The sequence below is a fragment of the Ochotona curzoniae genome, unplaced genomic scaffold, assembly GCF_017591425.1.
Source record: "Ochotona curzoniae isolate NIBS_2020 unplaced genomic scaffold, NIBS_Ocur_1.0 contig_1071, whole genome shotgun sequence".
Taxonomy (NCBI): Eukaryota; Metazoa; Chordata; class Mammalia; order Lagomorpha; family Ochotonidae; genus Ochotona; species Ochotona curzoniae.
Window position 1 is genome coordinate 9,109,872 of NW_024464939.1, and position 13,134 is coordinate 9,123,005.

General features: G+C 35.7%; 1 protein-coding gene across 1 annotated transcript in view; it reads right to left on the reverse strand.

Moving 5' to 3' along the window:
* LOC121164728 (60S ribosomal protein L15-like) overlaps positions 1-11,609 on the reverse strand; it is a 194,564-nt gene extending 182,955 nt beyond the window's left edge. The window contains exon 1 of the mRNA XM_040992933.1: positions 11,580-11,609. Within this exon, the coding sequence (XP_040848867.1) occupies positions 11,580-11,609 (30 nt within the window). The remainder of the gene's footprint in view (positions 1-11,579) is intronic.
* Between the last annotated feature and the right edge of the window lie 1,525 nt (positions 11,610-13,134).

A 13,134-nucleotide genomic window follows, 5' to 3' on the forward strand; every position in this document is an offset into this window, starting at 1 on the left:
TTATTTATAATCTATCAAGATTGTAGCAGGTGAATTATACATAGCAGACTCAAAACTGCTTTTGTTATAGCAAACACTCTAGGGTGTTACTTACAAAATTCTGATCAGCTGCTTCAATTCTCAATGCCCTTAAAATTTGCAAACAAAACAAAACAAGACAAAACAAAACCCTCTGTGTTTTAAAGAAATTACGCAATCTTTAGAACATTAAAATATTTTCAGGATACAAATGTTGAAATAGGAAACAAAATTGCTTCCATGTCACATTTTCTTTGCTAAGCAAAGGAAATAAAGCAGGCAAAAATATTAATAGGGAGTAATTGAATTGTTGACAAGACTACCATTTAACAGTTATTCATGCTGAAAATGAAATTTTCTATATTATTTTTGTGATAGGATTTTGGGTACAACAATCTTGATTGTGAAATAGCTTTCAATAACAAAAAAATATGAAACGTTAATTACTTTTAGCAAATGATTTTCAAGTAAACAAAAAAACCTTTAAAGTTTCATGATTCAAAGCTTTTTAATACCATGTTTCTGGTTTTCTTCCATAGATAAATCTAAAACATTTTACTGGATATGATAATTGATATTAATCTGTAAAAAATAGTAATGCCTTTTGTTAATTGGGAGAATTTTGTTGCCACTATAATATTTCTATTTCCTTTCACTCTTCTCTAATATAAGGCTTTCATGAGCTGCTTGGCACCAATTTCGCAGAACTTTATTAATTCAATAATTCCCACATCATTTTTAGGGAAGGGTTACATGTAAGGAGTTTGTCCTAATTCATTCTCCTGAAACATTGCTTTGCTGCCTCAATATAATTTGATGTGACATTGAAATCTTTCCAGCATTTTTCCAGTTTTCAAAAAGGCACTGAAAGTTATTGTCCATACATGATCTCCTGACTCTATACGTTGCTCTATTTTATCACATCCTTTTAGGAAATAATAATAGTAATCACAGACAATGTTTTCAAGCACTTCTTATTTGTTGTTCATTTTCTGAATACCTCACATATTATCTCAGTGAATAACAAATTAAATTAACTAGAAATCAGATTTAAAATTTCCCATGGCATCCTTTTCAGGCCAACTTTTTTTTTTTTTAAACATTTATCTTATTATTATTTTTTTTAATTGGAAAGGCAGATATACAGAGAAGAGAGACAGAGAGGAAGATCTTCCGTCCGATGATTCACTCCCCAAGTGAGCACAACTGCCGATGCTATGCCGATCCGAAGCCAGGAGCCTCTTCCGGGTCTCCCACACGGGTGCAGGGTCCCAAAGCTTTGGCCATTCTCGACTGCTTTCCCGGGCCACAAGCAGGGAGCTGGATGGGAAGTGGGGCTGCCGGGATTAGAACCAGAGCTCATATGGGATCCCGGGTGTGCAAGGCGAGGACCTTAACCACTGTGCCATTGTGCCAGGCCTGACCAATTTTTATTTAAAACCAATTCTGACTACTTAAAATTTGTACTTGTAATCACAGATTGGCATACTGCCATAATATGAATGTGTCACTTCCAAATGTTGTTATTGGTATAGTATAAAAATGTAGGGTCTTGGACCTGACTCTATTGCATAGTAGAGGGTGTCCCATGTGAGCCTATGTCCTGGCTGTCCCATTCCTGTTCCAGCTTCCTGTTAATGTGTGTTAGAAAGCAGTAACAAATGACCCGAGTGTTTGGGTCCCTACACTCTCATGGGAGACCTGAAGGAACTCTAGACTTCCAGTTTGGATTGGTACACCTCTGGCCCTTGAAGCCATTTGGGGAGAGAAACAGCCAATGAAATCAATCTGTCTCTCTCTCTCTCTGTCTCCTTCTTTCTCTGTAGATCTACCTTTTTAGTAAAGAAATTATAAACTTTTAAAATTATGAAGAGAAAAAATCTATCTTTAGAAGATCTTGAATGGGATTACGGCCCGTAAAACAGAAGCTTCAGTCTGCATTAACCTGTTATGTGCTTCTGGTTCCCTTCATGTGTGAACACAGCATTTGCTTCTTATGGAAGAATCAGATCTCACTAAATAAGCAAGCCTGCTGATTACTTGATCTTGAAAAATATGCTTCCAAGACTCAGAAAAATAAATCTGTTTTTATAAACTAATCTGTGTGTATATTTCATAACAATGACATAAAAGCAATTAAAGCTCCTAATATAAAACACAGTTTTTTTTTTTATTAAATTGAAACATGCTTGGTCACATTTGAGAAAACTACACTGTGTCAGGGCAACAGTAAAGTTATACCATTAAATTTAGGTGTGGTACATTAAATTTTTCTTGGGTACAACAGATACTACAATATATTTTATGTAAAACAAAAGATCTTCCATATCAGTGCAATGCTTACTGTGTTTCCATATTTTCAGAACTGAGGATGAACTTTGCTATAGTGAGTGCCCCAAATAAGCAAATTAAAATCAGAAGTTGGGGGCAGAGATTATAACACAGTAAATTTGGCTGGCCCTTGGAATGTGCACTTCCAAAATCAGAGTGCTTCTTCAAGTATGATGCTGCTCTGTTCTATTCAAGTTGCCTGTTGGATCCCTGACACCCATATTGGAGACACAGGTGGAATTTTGGCTTCCTAGCTTCTGACCCACCTAAATACCCAGCTCTTACTGACATTTGGAAAGTAAACTAACAGATGAGAGAACTCTTATTTCTTTGTGTCTGCCTTCTATCAGTTTCACTCTGCCTTCCAAACGAATTAATCAATTGACCTTTAAAATATAAAATTTAACTTCTGATGTCTATAATGTTTAGTGTGAAAGAAATATCTAACACAATGAAGCAGGCAAGATGGCAACATGATTCGTCTGACTAAAGAGCGCATTGGGTGCGTCGTCCTATTTAGTCCGCAGCACAATGAAGTAGTTGTTTTGAACATCATGTATGTAAAGAGTAATTGGATCAAGCTGTCACAGATCGTTAGAAGTTATAGTGCCAGGTATGGGCCAAGCGTTTTAGCTAAAAATGCAGTGATACTCCAGTTACTTTCCTATTTTTGATGTTATGGAAGACTCCAGTTGCTTGTAATTAGCCCATCAGCTTTCTTACCTGAAAATTTAAAAATTTGGATTGGAAAGTGTTGTTTCCTTCCTAGGATTTTTTTCTTTTTTTTCTTTTTTTTTTTGCTGGTAACAGCATTCTTGTATCTCCATAGAATCACTTGCACTGATTTTTTTTTCCAATTAGTAAAACTAAGTCACATAATAATTGCCTTTGCTTATACTTCTCTGAAAGTATTTCTACAAATCTAATTCATGCTTAGCGATATTCCATTCATTTTCCTTTTCTCAGCAGTCAAATTTCCATAAACCACTCAGAACTTCTAATTAGGAAAAACAAACAGCTTTCACGAATGTGAAAAGTCTTTTGCATATTGTCTCTTGAGATGTAAAGTCGAAGTCATCCTGCTGAGTTGTATGGTTTTTGCTGTTTTTAAATGAACAGGGTATGTGCTAGCAAAAGAAAAGAGCAAAAATCCCTCAAGATTGACCTTGGTTTGCAAAGTCTTTTGAACATACAAAATTTGATGCTGTACCAGACTTTAATTTATACACCAAGTTATGATAACTCTAGGCTTTCTACTCTGATTTATGCTGTTGAAATAGGCAAAGGCACACATTATTTTGTGGTCATGCTCAGTAATTGCTACATGCTGTAAGATTGTGCTATGTTAAATCGAAATAATTACAAAGATGTCTGCACACTGTGACATGCTTTCTTTTCTGCTGGGATGGTACATCTGAATAAAAATTCTAAAATTTCACTTCAGGTGATAATATCCCTCCAATTAGTTGTGAAATATCTGTTCAGCAGACAAAAGAGGAGAATGCTCCCAGCGCAGTGAAGCAGTCATGTGCTGGATTTGTGCAGCATATGATGTATGAGCAAAGATTCCCCTTGGCTGACCCTAGAAAGGGATATGGCCATTACGATATACGGCATCTTGTCATTATTTTATATTAACTAATATGTAATAATGTGTCTCTGGAGAAAAAAAAAAAAAAGAGCACAAAGACCTGGCACTCAGTCAAATCTAAAATGTAAAGGACTTTTTTTTTAATGATTGTTCTGAGGATTTTGTCTTTTTATCTGTCCTAACCCTTGCCTTACCGATGTTTACTGTTTTTGCTGATGATTTCAATAATACTTACATTTGTTGCTTAAGCATGGGTTGCTATCTTGTAGCTTAAATTACCTGCAAAATCTGCTTATTTTTGGTTAACACTGTGTGTAGTGAAATATTTAAAATCAGACAATTTGTAAAATGTTTCTAAAGCCTTTAAGAGAACAATTCCAAGGAATATATTGGTCCAGGACTTGTGGCAAAATTTTAGTGCTGATTGGGTAGTCTGCAGAGTAGAGGACAATAATCCTACAGAAGGCAGACAACTGAATAACTGTGCATTCTTAAGAGACCTTACATAAAAGAAGGATCTTTAAAGAAGTTAATGGAAAATGGTTATCATGGCAAAGTGTACATGGGTTTCAAAAATTGTTTTCACTAAAATAAACATATCTTGAAAGATTCATTGATTAATTATTTATTTTGCAGTAAAACAAAGGAAAGACAGAGACTTCCAATCATCTGGTTCCTTCAGTAAATTGCTAAAATACACAAGGATGAACTAGGCAGAAGTCAGTGTATAGGCATTGCATTATTTAGAAATTGTTAACAGATAATAACAGACATTCCTCAAAAGAAAGCATACAAATGTGCAAAGGGTACCTGAAAAAATTATCTTCCTCACTAATCCTCAGGGATATGTAAGTCAAGATGATTGTGGAATATAATCTCACTTCAGTAAGATTTGTTGTGGTCAAAAACAAGAAATGTGACTAACATTTGCATTCTGTGGAGAAAAAGCAGCAATTGCATAACCCACTGCTGGGTGAATACAAAGTCTCCTATTTACAATAGCACTATTCAACATAGGCAGGAAATAGAAACAATCATAGTGCCTATTGGATGTTTAATATATGTTGTATATACACAATGGAATAAAAATCAGCCATTGAAGAGTTTGAAATTGAAAAGCAGCATGAATGGAACTGGAGTCCTCGTCTAAAGTAAAGCGAACTAATGTCAGTTATGCCACAGATCAGATCTCACTCATATCTGGAGTCTGAAATATTCTGTTGTTTATTGAATAGTAGACTTTCATGGTATTCATTTACTATATTACTCTTAGTTTTTTTAAAAAAGCAATTCAAAGCACCAGTGTATTTTGACACAAACCATGATGGATGGAGATCTTCACATCCCCTAAGTTCTCAGTTCACATTGTGACTACTCTGTACTCCCTATTCACCTTCCTGTTCATGCATCTGGGCAGACACAAAAGGTGATGCAGGCCCCGGCATGGTGGCCTAGCAGCTAAAGTCTTTGCCTTGAATTTGATGGAACCCCCTGTATGGACGCAGGTTCTAATCCCGGAAGCTCCACTTGCCATCCAACTCCCTGCTTGTGGCCTGAGAAAGCAGTCGAGGACGGGCCAAAGCCTTGGGACTCTGTAACCACATGGGAGACCTGGAGGTGATTCCTGGCTCCTGGCTTTGGATCGGCGCAGCACCGGCCATTGCAGTCACTTGGAGAGTAAATCATTGGACAGAAGATCTTCCTCTCTGTCTCTCCTCCTCTCTGTTTATCTGCCTTTGCAATAAAAAAATGAATCTTTTTAAAAAATGGTGATGTAAGTACTTACATTTCTTCCACATGAAATTCATGGTTCACAACTTTGGGCAGGCCCAGCTTATGCTATTTGAGAAATTTGAGGAATAAATTAGCAAATACAGTATCTATCATTATCACTCTGTTTCTTTCTCTTTCTCTTTCTCTCTATCCATGTGGCACAATATTACACAATTCATATAAGTGACAAAACATTGAATATTACCCAAAATATTCACACACCTTATATTATCTGACAAATATTTCAATGCAATTAGTTAATAGTACGAATAAAATGAGGAATAGAGAAATAATAATTTTACAATCCATGACAATGCCTAAATGTAGCAACAAGAGCTAAACTTGGCCAGAACCAGGAGCTTGGGCATCCTTGCTGATCATCCTCATGGGTCATTTGCATGCAACTACTGAAGCCATCATCTTCTCCTTCTGAGGTTGTGCTTCAACAGGGACTTGGACTCAGTGCCAGGACTCAGACCGAGGCATTCCAGTATGGATTAGGAATGTTTCAACACCATCTTATCTGCTTTCTGGTTATGGTACCTATTACTTATTTTTTTTAAAGATTTTTAATTCATTTTTATTGAAAAGCCACATATAGAGAGAGACGGAGAGACAGAGAGGAAGATCTTCTATTCTTTGATTCACTCCCCAAGCAATGACCAGAGTTGAGCCAAGCCAAGGTTGGAGGTCTCTTCCATGTCTCCCACATGGATACAAGCAAGGAGACCACAGGCAAGTAGCTGGATTGGAAGTGCGGCAGCTGGGGTATGAACTGGCACACATATGGCACATAGGGGATTCTGGTGTGTGTAAGGTGAGGACTTTAGCCGCTAAGCTGCTTAGCCAGGCCTACCTACTATCTTTTTTAAACGTGTGTGTGTGTGTGTGTGTGTGTGTGTGTGTGTGTGTGTGAGAGAGAGAGAGAGAGAGAGAGAGAGATGAGAGAGAGAGGAAAAATATGAGTGATCCATGTTATCAGTTATAATATTTACCTCAATGAACTTAGTCTGTGCCTCTATTTAGCTACTTTATCAACTATGAATGTGAAAACTTCTTTGCATCGCTTCAAAATGATGAAGATTGAGTAGTTTCTAAAGTTTCAAAGACTGATGTACTTTTGAGCCTTTTGACAAGGGTTCATATTTTTTCCTAAATTCCACTTTTGTAAACTTTAAAAATCCTCTTGCTGGTCTTTCAAACACATTTTCAATTACATCAGTGCTAAAGTCAGTAACTCAGTTGTCTGACATCTGCATAAATACAGAACATACATATTGCTGTGGTACTTTATTTCCAAGTAGGTACACAGTATGTGGAGTGAGGGGCAGAGTCAGCAACGCTATGGTTTGGATGTGAAGTTTTATCAAGGGTTGAATTGGAGTTTCTCCTGAAATCAGAGGGAGATTCTTTATATTAGTGATCAGAAATGGAAATCCAAGAACAAGTTACAAGACCTGAATGGGACCAGGTAAACACATTTAAGCAGTCATCTGAACACCTTTCCCAGCAGGACAGAATACAGCTTTCCACTATGCTACTGAATAATTTCAAGTGGTAATAAAAGGGTGTCAGGGAGCAGTTTTGAAAGAACTCTTGGGTAGACTAAGAGACAACAATGAATACTGGAAGAAAGTATTGTACTGAAAAGAGGAGCTCAGTTTTTGCCTCAGAAACACTTAAGTATCTCTAGGATAAAGTGATGTGGACTACAGATTACTAAATTTCCATAATGAGGGCAATTAATCAGATGATAATAGGCATTAGTTTGACATGGATCAGTTCCCACAAATGCAATGCAATGAGCAACACCATAAATCAGGATGGAAAATGCATGCATGTGCTTCCAGAGAGGTAGTTAAAAATCATATTTACTTATAATGCCATATAATTATGTTAAAATATCCTGTTATTTATACTAATAGATATACAAATTTATTTTATTAAAATGTATCATCAATAAATACATCATTAACATCTACAAGTTAAAGATTTATTGTTTTATAATTCACCACAGTGTTTCACACTTACGTATATTCTAATAGATTGCCTTTTATCACGCTCATATTCCACCTTCCTTCAAAAGTATTCAACATGTGATTGTATGTGGATTGAAACACACTCACTGTAAGATCTTAATACAAAAGAACAATGTAATTTATGACTTATAGTACAAAACCTTAAAGAATGAAAGGGAAAGTATTTGGAATTATTATAGTATAACATTATAATAATACTCGTGGGTGGATTTGGACTAATGGTTTTTCATCCATTGCTTCTTTTTTTTTTTTTTCTTCTTTCCTTCCTTGCTTTTCTCCCAGCCCAATTCCTGAAAGATTTTGTTCCATATGTGTTCAGAACACTTGTTCAGTATGTTGTACGTGTGAATTTGTTAAACATGCATTCAATAATAGAATAAAAGAAAACTGATAAGGAATCAATAGATTTTATTTTTCATGAAACTGGATTTAAATGTCTAGTAATATTATATACATTTCTCAAATATTTTGTCAAAATATGCTAAATTATTTTTCTGTTTTTCTTCTTGGCTTATAATGATCACTTATTAATATGTATATCTTTTCTTGCGGGATTCACTAAGAGAAACAGGGAGTGGGTCTTTCAGTTGTGTAGGCAATTAATCTGGCAAGACGGCTATGGACACTGTATCTCATTGTGGAGAAGGAGTATTTGGGTGGATTTCACCGGACTGCCTGATTATTTCTTTCTCTGCTTTGCTTGTTTGAGCTTCAGCAGAATCCGCATGTCTGTAAGGCTAGGAAGGACTGCAGAAAGGCCAAGACAAAGGCATTCTCTCCGGGCAGAAAGGTAGTTTGCTGTTCCTTGAGCACTGCATTTAACAGTGCCTGAAGTCCAGGGTAATGCAGCACTGGTGTGGGCTCACCGCTGCTACTGTGTAATAACTGCATCTTCTTGGAAATCAGGCATTGTGATGCCTACAGTCCCGCCTCCCTCCCTGCTCCAGGAGCCCTTTAGACACATTCTGAGTTTGTGATTTCATATGAATTTTAGCATTGTTTTTCTCTATATAAATAATGTTATTGATATTTTGGTAGAGACTGTATTGAGTCAGTGTAGACATTTTAAAAATTTTATTTATTTATTTATTTATTTATTTTGCAAAGTCAGATACACAGAGAGGAGGAGAGACAAAGAGGAAACTCTTCCATCCAATGATTCACTACATAAGTGACCACAATAGTCAGTGATGTGCCAATCTGAAGCCAGGAGCCAGGAAACTCCTATAGGTCTCCCACATGGGTGCTGGGTCCCAAGGTTTTGGGCCGTGCTGGACTGCTTTCCCAGGTCACAAGCAGGGAGCTGAATGGGAAGCAGGGAAGCTAGGATTCGAACCGGCATCCATAGCATCTGGCACATTCAAGGCAAGGACTTTAGCTATTAGGCCACTGTGCCAGGCCCAATATAGACATTTTAATGTTAATTCTTGCAATATAAGAGCAAGAGGTATCATTGACTTTTTATATACTTGATCATTTATTTAATCAAAACTTTATAATTTTATTATAGAGATGCTTCACTTTTTTGATTAAATTTACTTCCACAAATTTGATTTACCAAATATTTAATATGCCATTTACATTAAATTATGTAGGTCATACATATATTGTTACACATGTCAAGTATTGATATATTTTATTATACAAAAAGTAGTAATGTGAATGCAGTCTTCGTTTTTCTTTTGCTGAATTCATTATTACTATAAAAATGTTTCTCATGTTTATTCATTAATTTATTTGTTTTTAATGATCTATTTTTTTTTATTGGAAAGTTGAATATACAGAGAGGAAGATCTTCACTCACCAAGTGACCACAACGGCCAGAGCTGAACGAATCTGAAGCCAGGAGCCAGGAACTTCTTCAGGGTCTCCCACACAAGTGTACGATCCCAAGGTTTTGGGCCGTCCTCAATTGCTGTCCTAGGCCACAAGCAGGGAGCTGGATGGGAAGTGAAGCTGCTGGGGTTAGAACTGCCTTCCATATGGAATCCCAACAGATACATGGTGAGGACTTCAGCTTCTAGGCTACCATGCTGGACCCTCATATGTTTATTTTTTAACCTGTTACTTCACTGAACTTATCTATCTGTTGTAGTAATAAATTTACATATACATGTATATATGTATGTATATGCTATATATGTATGTCTAAATTAATGTGCTTTGTCATTAATAATAAAAACACTAGCTAATTGTTTAAAAGTTCATAAATGTATTTTCTACTGTAAGCTCAAATATCTTAATTTTATGAACTACTTTTGCTGAATGAACTACATAAAATATTACAAAGTAACACATGCAAGTCTCAACTATTTTAAATAATTAAAAATGGATACTTATAAATAATTGGAAAATGTGACTAATCCTACCTCTTTACTATTTATATATTCATATCCTGATTTTCCACTTAATAAATGTATGTTGTATGTTTATTTGGTGTTGGATACTGATTTTGTGACTTGAGATTCGTTTTTAATTGCAATAGATTTTTTCTTAATCATCAATGTCAGTGTGTTAGAGCATTATGAATCTGAAAGATTCAGAAGCATAATACTCTGTGATAGTTGCTTAGGGTATGAGCATTTCAATCCTGCTTCCAACCTTCATCTTAATAAAATAGACAACCGCGAATCATATATCACTGTTTAAATTATCTTTGGAGGCCATTCAGTTATTATAAAGATCTTGTTATATATATTCACTTCAAAATACTATATATGCTTAATGTTACACTTACATAATTCAGAATGTGAATTAAAATATATTGTGAAAAACAAATCCCAAGCACTACAAATTCTTTAAGACACCATCATCTTTTCTTTTATCGGGATCGAAGTCTACTCATTGTAGCAATGTTTGCACATCAGTTTTTACTGCTGACTCCTTCAGTGGCTTAAATGAACACCTTAAAATGAGCAGTAGTAATGGGCAGTATAAATGTTTCTTACTTTAAACGTTCTTATACTTTAAGGAATATATTACAAAGATAATTTATTTTAAATTCATTTTTATATACTCTCCATTTACTATTTTTACTAAGGTGTATTTACTTTTATTTGAAAGGTAGATTTACAGTGGGAAGGAGAGACATTGAGGAAAAGATCTGCACTCTGCTAGTTCACTCACTCTCTAAATTGTTGCAATGGCTGGAGCTGAGCCAATCTGAAGCTGGAGCCAGGATCTTCCTCTGGGTATCTCACATGCGTGTAGGGTTCCATGGACTTGCACCATTTCCTGCAGCTCTCCCAGGCCTCAAGCAGGGAGCTGCTGAGAAGTAGAGCAGCAAAGTACTTGAAGGTGCCCAATGTGCTGCCAGTGCTTGAAGGTGGAGGATTAACCAACTGACTCATGGTGCCAGTCCCTCCTTTTAATAAACTTTACTAAATTTTGAATAAATACACAGGCATGGCTTTAGATTGGTCAACTCTGCCCAAGGTTACATTTGTGAGAGATTTTACTCAAATATATTGAAAATTAATTTATGATTGTTCTGATTTTATTTTGTAAATTGTTGCTTTGTTCATATTCCACTAGCTATTCTCCACTGTGTTCAGAAAGTCTAACGTTGATTTCATGATGTAAGAATCCCTAATGCTACTTGCCTCCGTTTTGTTACCTGCGTACATACTTTTAGAATGCATTCCTTTCTCTAGACCATAACTGATTACAGCATCCACCATGGAAGAAACTCATGCATTCTGTATTTTCCCTTATGGGTAACTCAGTTTAAGAAAGAAAATTATTCTATCACAAAACACACGTTCTTACCATATTTGCCTTCGAGTTTGGGTTAAAATTCTGTTTCTGTCTTGTGTCTTCTTCTTTACCTTTGTCCAATCTCCATCGCACACAGGCATCGTGCGTCTTTCTTCAACCTTATTGAAAAATATATATAGTCTTCCGTCTGAGATTATACGTTTCCCAAGGCAAAAGATGGAGGTGTATTTTCATTACTAGCCTTTGCACTTATCAGTTGACCTTTCAAAGACTGAAAATCCTCTCAGTATGTTTTATTACCTCCTTGTGTATTTTTCTTGCTCAGAATGGCTTTGTCTGTGGTGGAAATCAGTTAAGAAATAAAGCTTTTCTATTGCACCTAAGATTTTACTTACATATTTCATAATTATTTGTTCAGTATGGTGAGAAGAATGACTTTAAGAGGTTAACGTCATTTTAGAGTAAATGGGACTGTCTGGTTTATTTTGTGCATTTGTCATTTAAAAAACAGGCACACTTGGTAAGAGTTCTAAAGAGATCAAGAAAAGTAGCTATTTTAAAAAATAAATCAATGGAGGTTGTGGTGCAATGTCTCTCAATGGTTAAATCCTCAGTTTGCAAGTTCTGGGATCCCATGTGGGTGCTGGTTCCTAACCCAGCTGCTCCATTTTTAATCCAGCTCCTTCTTTTTGGCATGGAAGAGCTGGCTCCTGAGTTCAGCCTTTGGGGCCATTTGGGGAGTGAATCAGTGGATGGAGGTCTTTCTTTCTCTTCCTCTCTCTATAACTCTGATCTGCCTTTCCAATGAAAATAAACAAGCTTTTAAAAAATATGAATTGGTAGAAAAAACTATAGATGCAAATGACAATAGGGAAAGTAAGAAAATGTAAGACTGAGGAGGAAAACTTACAACATGAGGAGGGATTTTAGTCGCAACAGCAACATGAACATTCAGTATAATAGGTTTGGTACTGTAAACCCCAAACGCTAAAGTCTCATAGTTAATTCAACAAGTTAAAAATATAAGAATTTTTCACATTACTTAATAAACATTTTGACTTTAAAATTTGTATCTGCGGTGCGAGTTAGCTCTCAGCCATGGGTTTAACCACCTCCTCACCCGCGCTGACATCGCAAGCTTGGACTGACCGCGGAACCAAAGTCTGCTTGTCGTAACGCCTGCCAATCATCGGAGTTGTTCCTTTACCATGAAATAATTTAAAAAAAATTTAGTATCCTTTAAAATGTACCTCATTCCATAATGTATATAAGAAAGATGAGAAATATTATGGAGAAAAAAGTAAATGATATTTACTTAATGGGCCATTCTGTTTTATAGCACTATCTCTCAATAAGGTGTGTAGATTTGTCAAATCAATAATTATTCAAAAATATGTTAACATTTAACTTACACACAAAGAAATTAAAATGCATTTGAATTTAACCAATCAGATGTTAAATGTCATTTACCTTTTCTCCCAACATGATTTTTAAGGGTAAATAGAATCTGAAATATGTTTATATTATTTCTGTAATATAAAACTGTCAAAAGTAATGATGAGATGACTTACAAGTCATAACACAGCTTCAGACAACATACTAAGCATTTAGTTGATGTTGAGAAATTGAACACTCAATCAATTTGTAGGAACCAGTGTGCAGTGA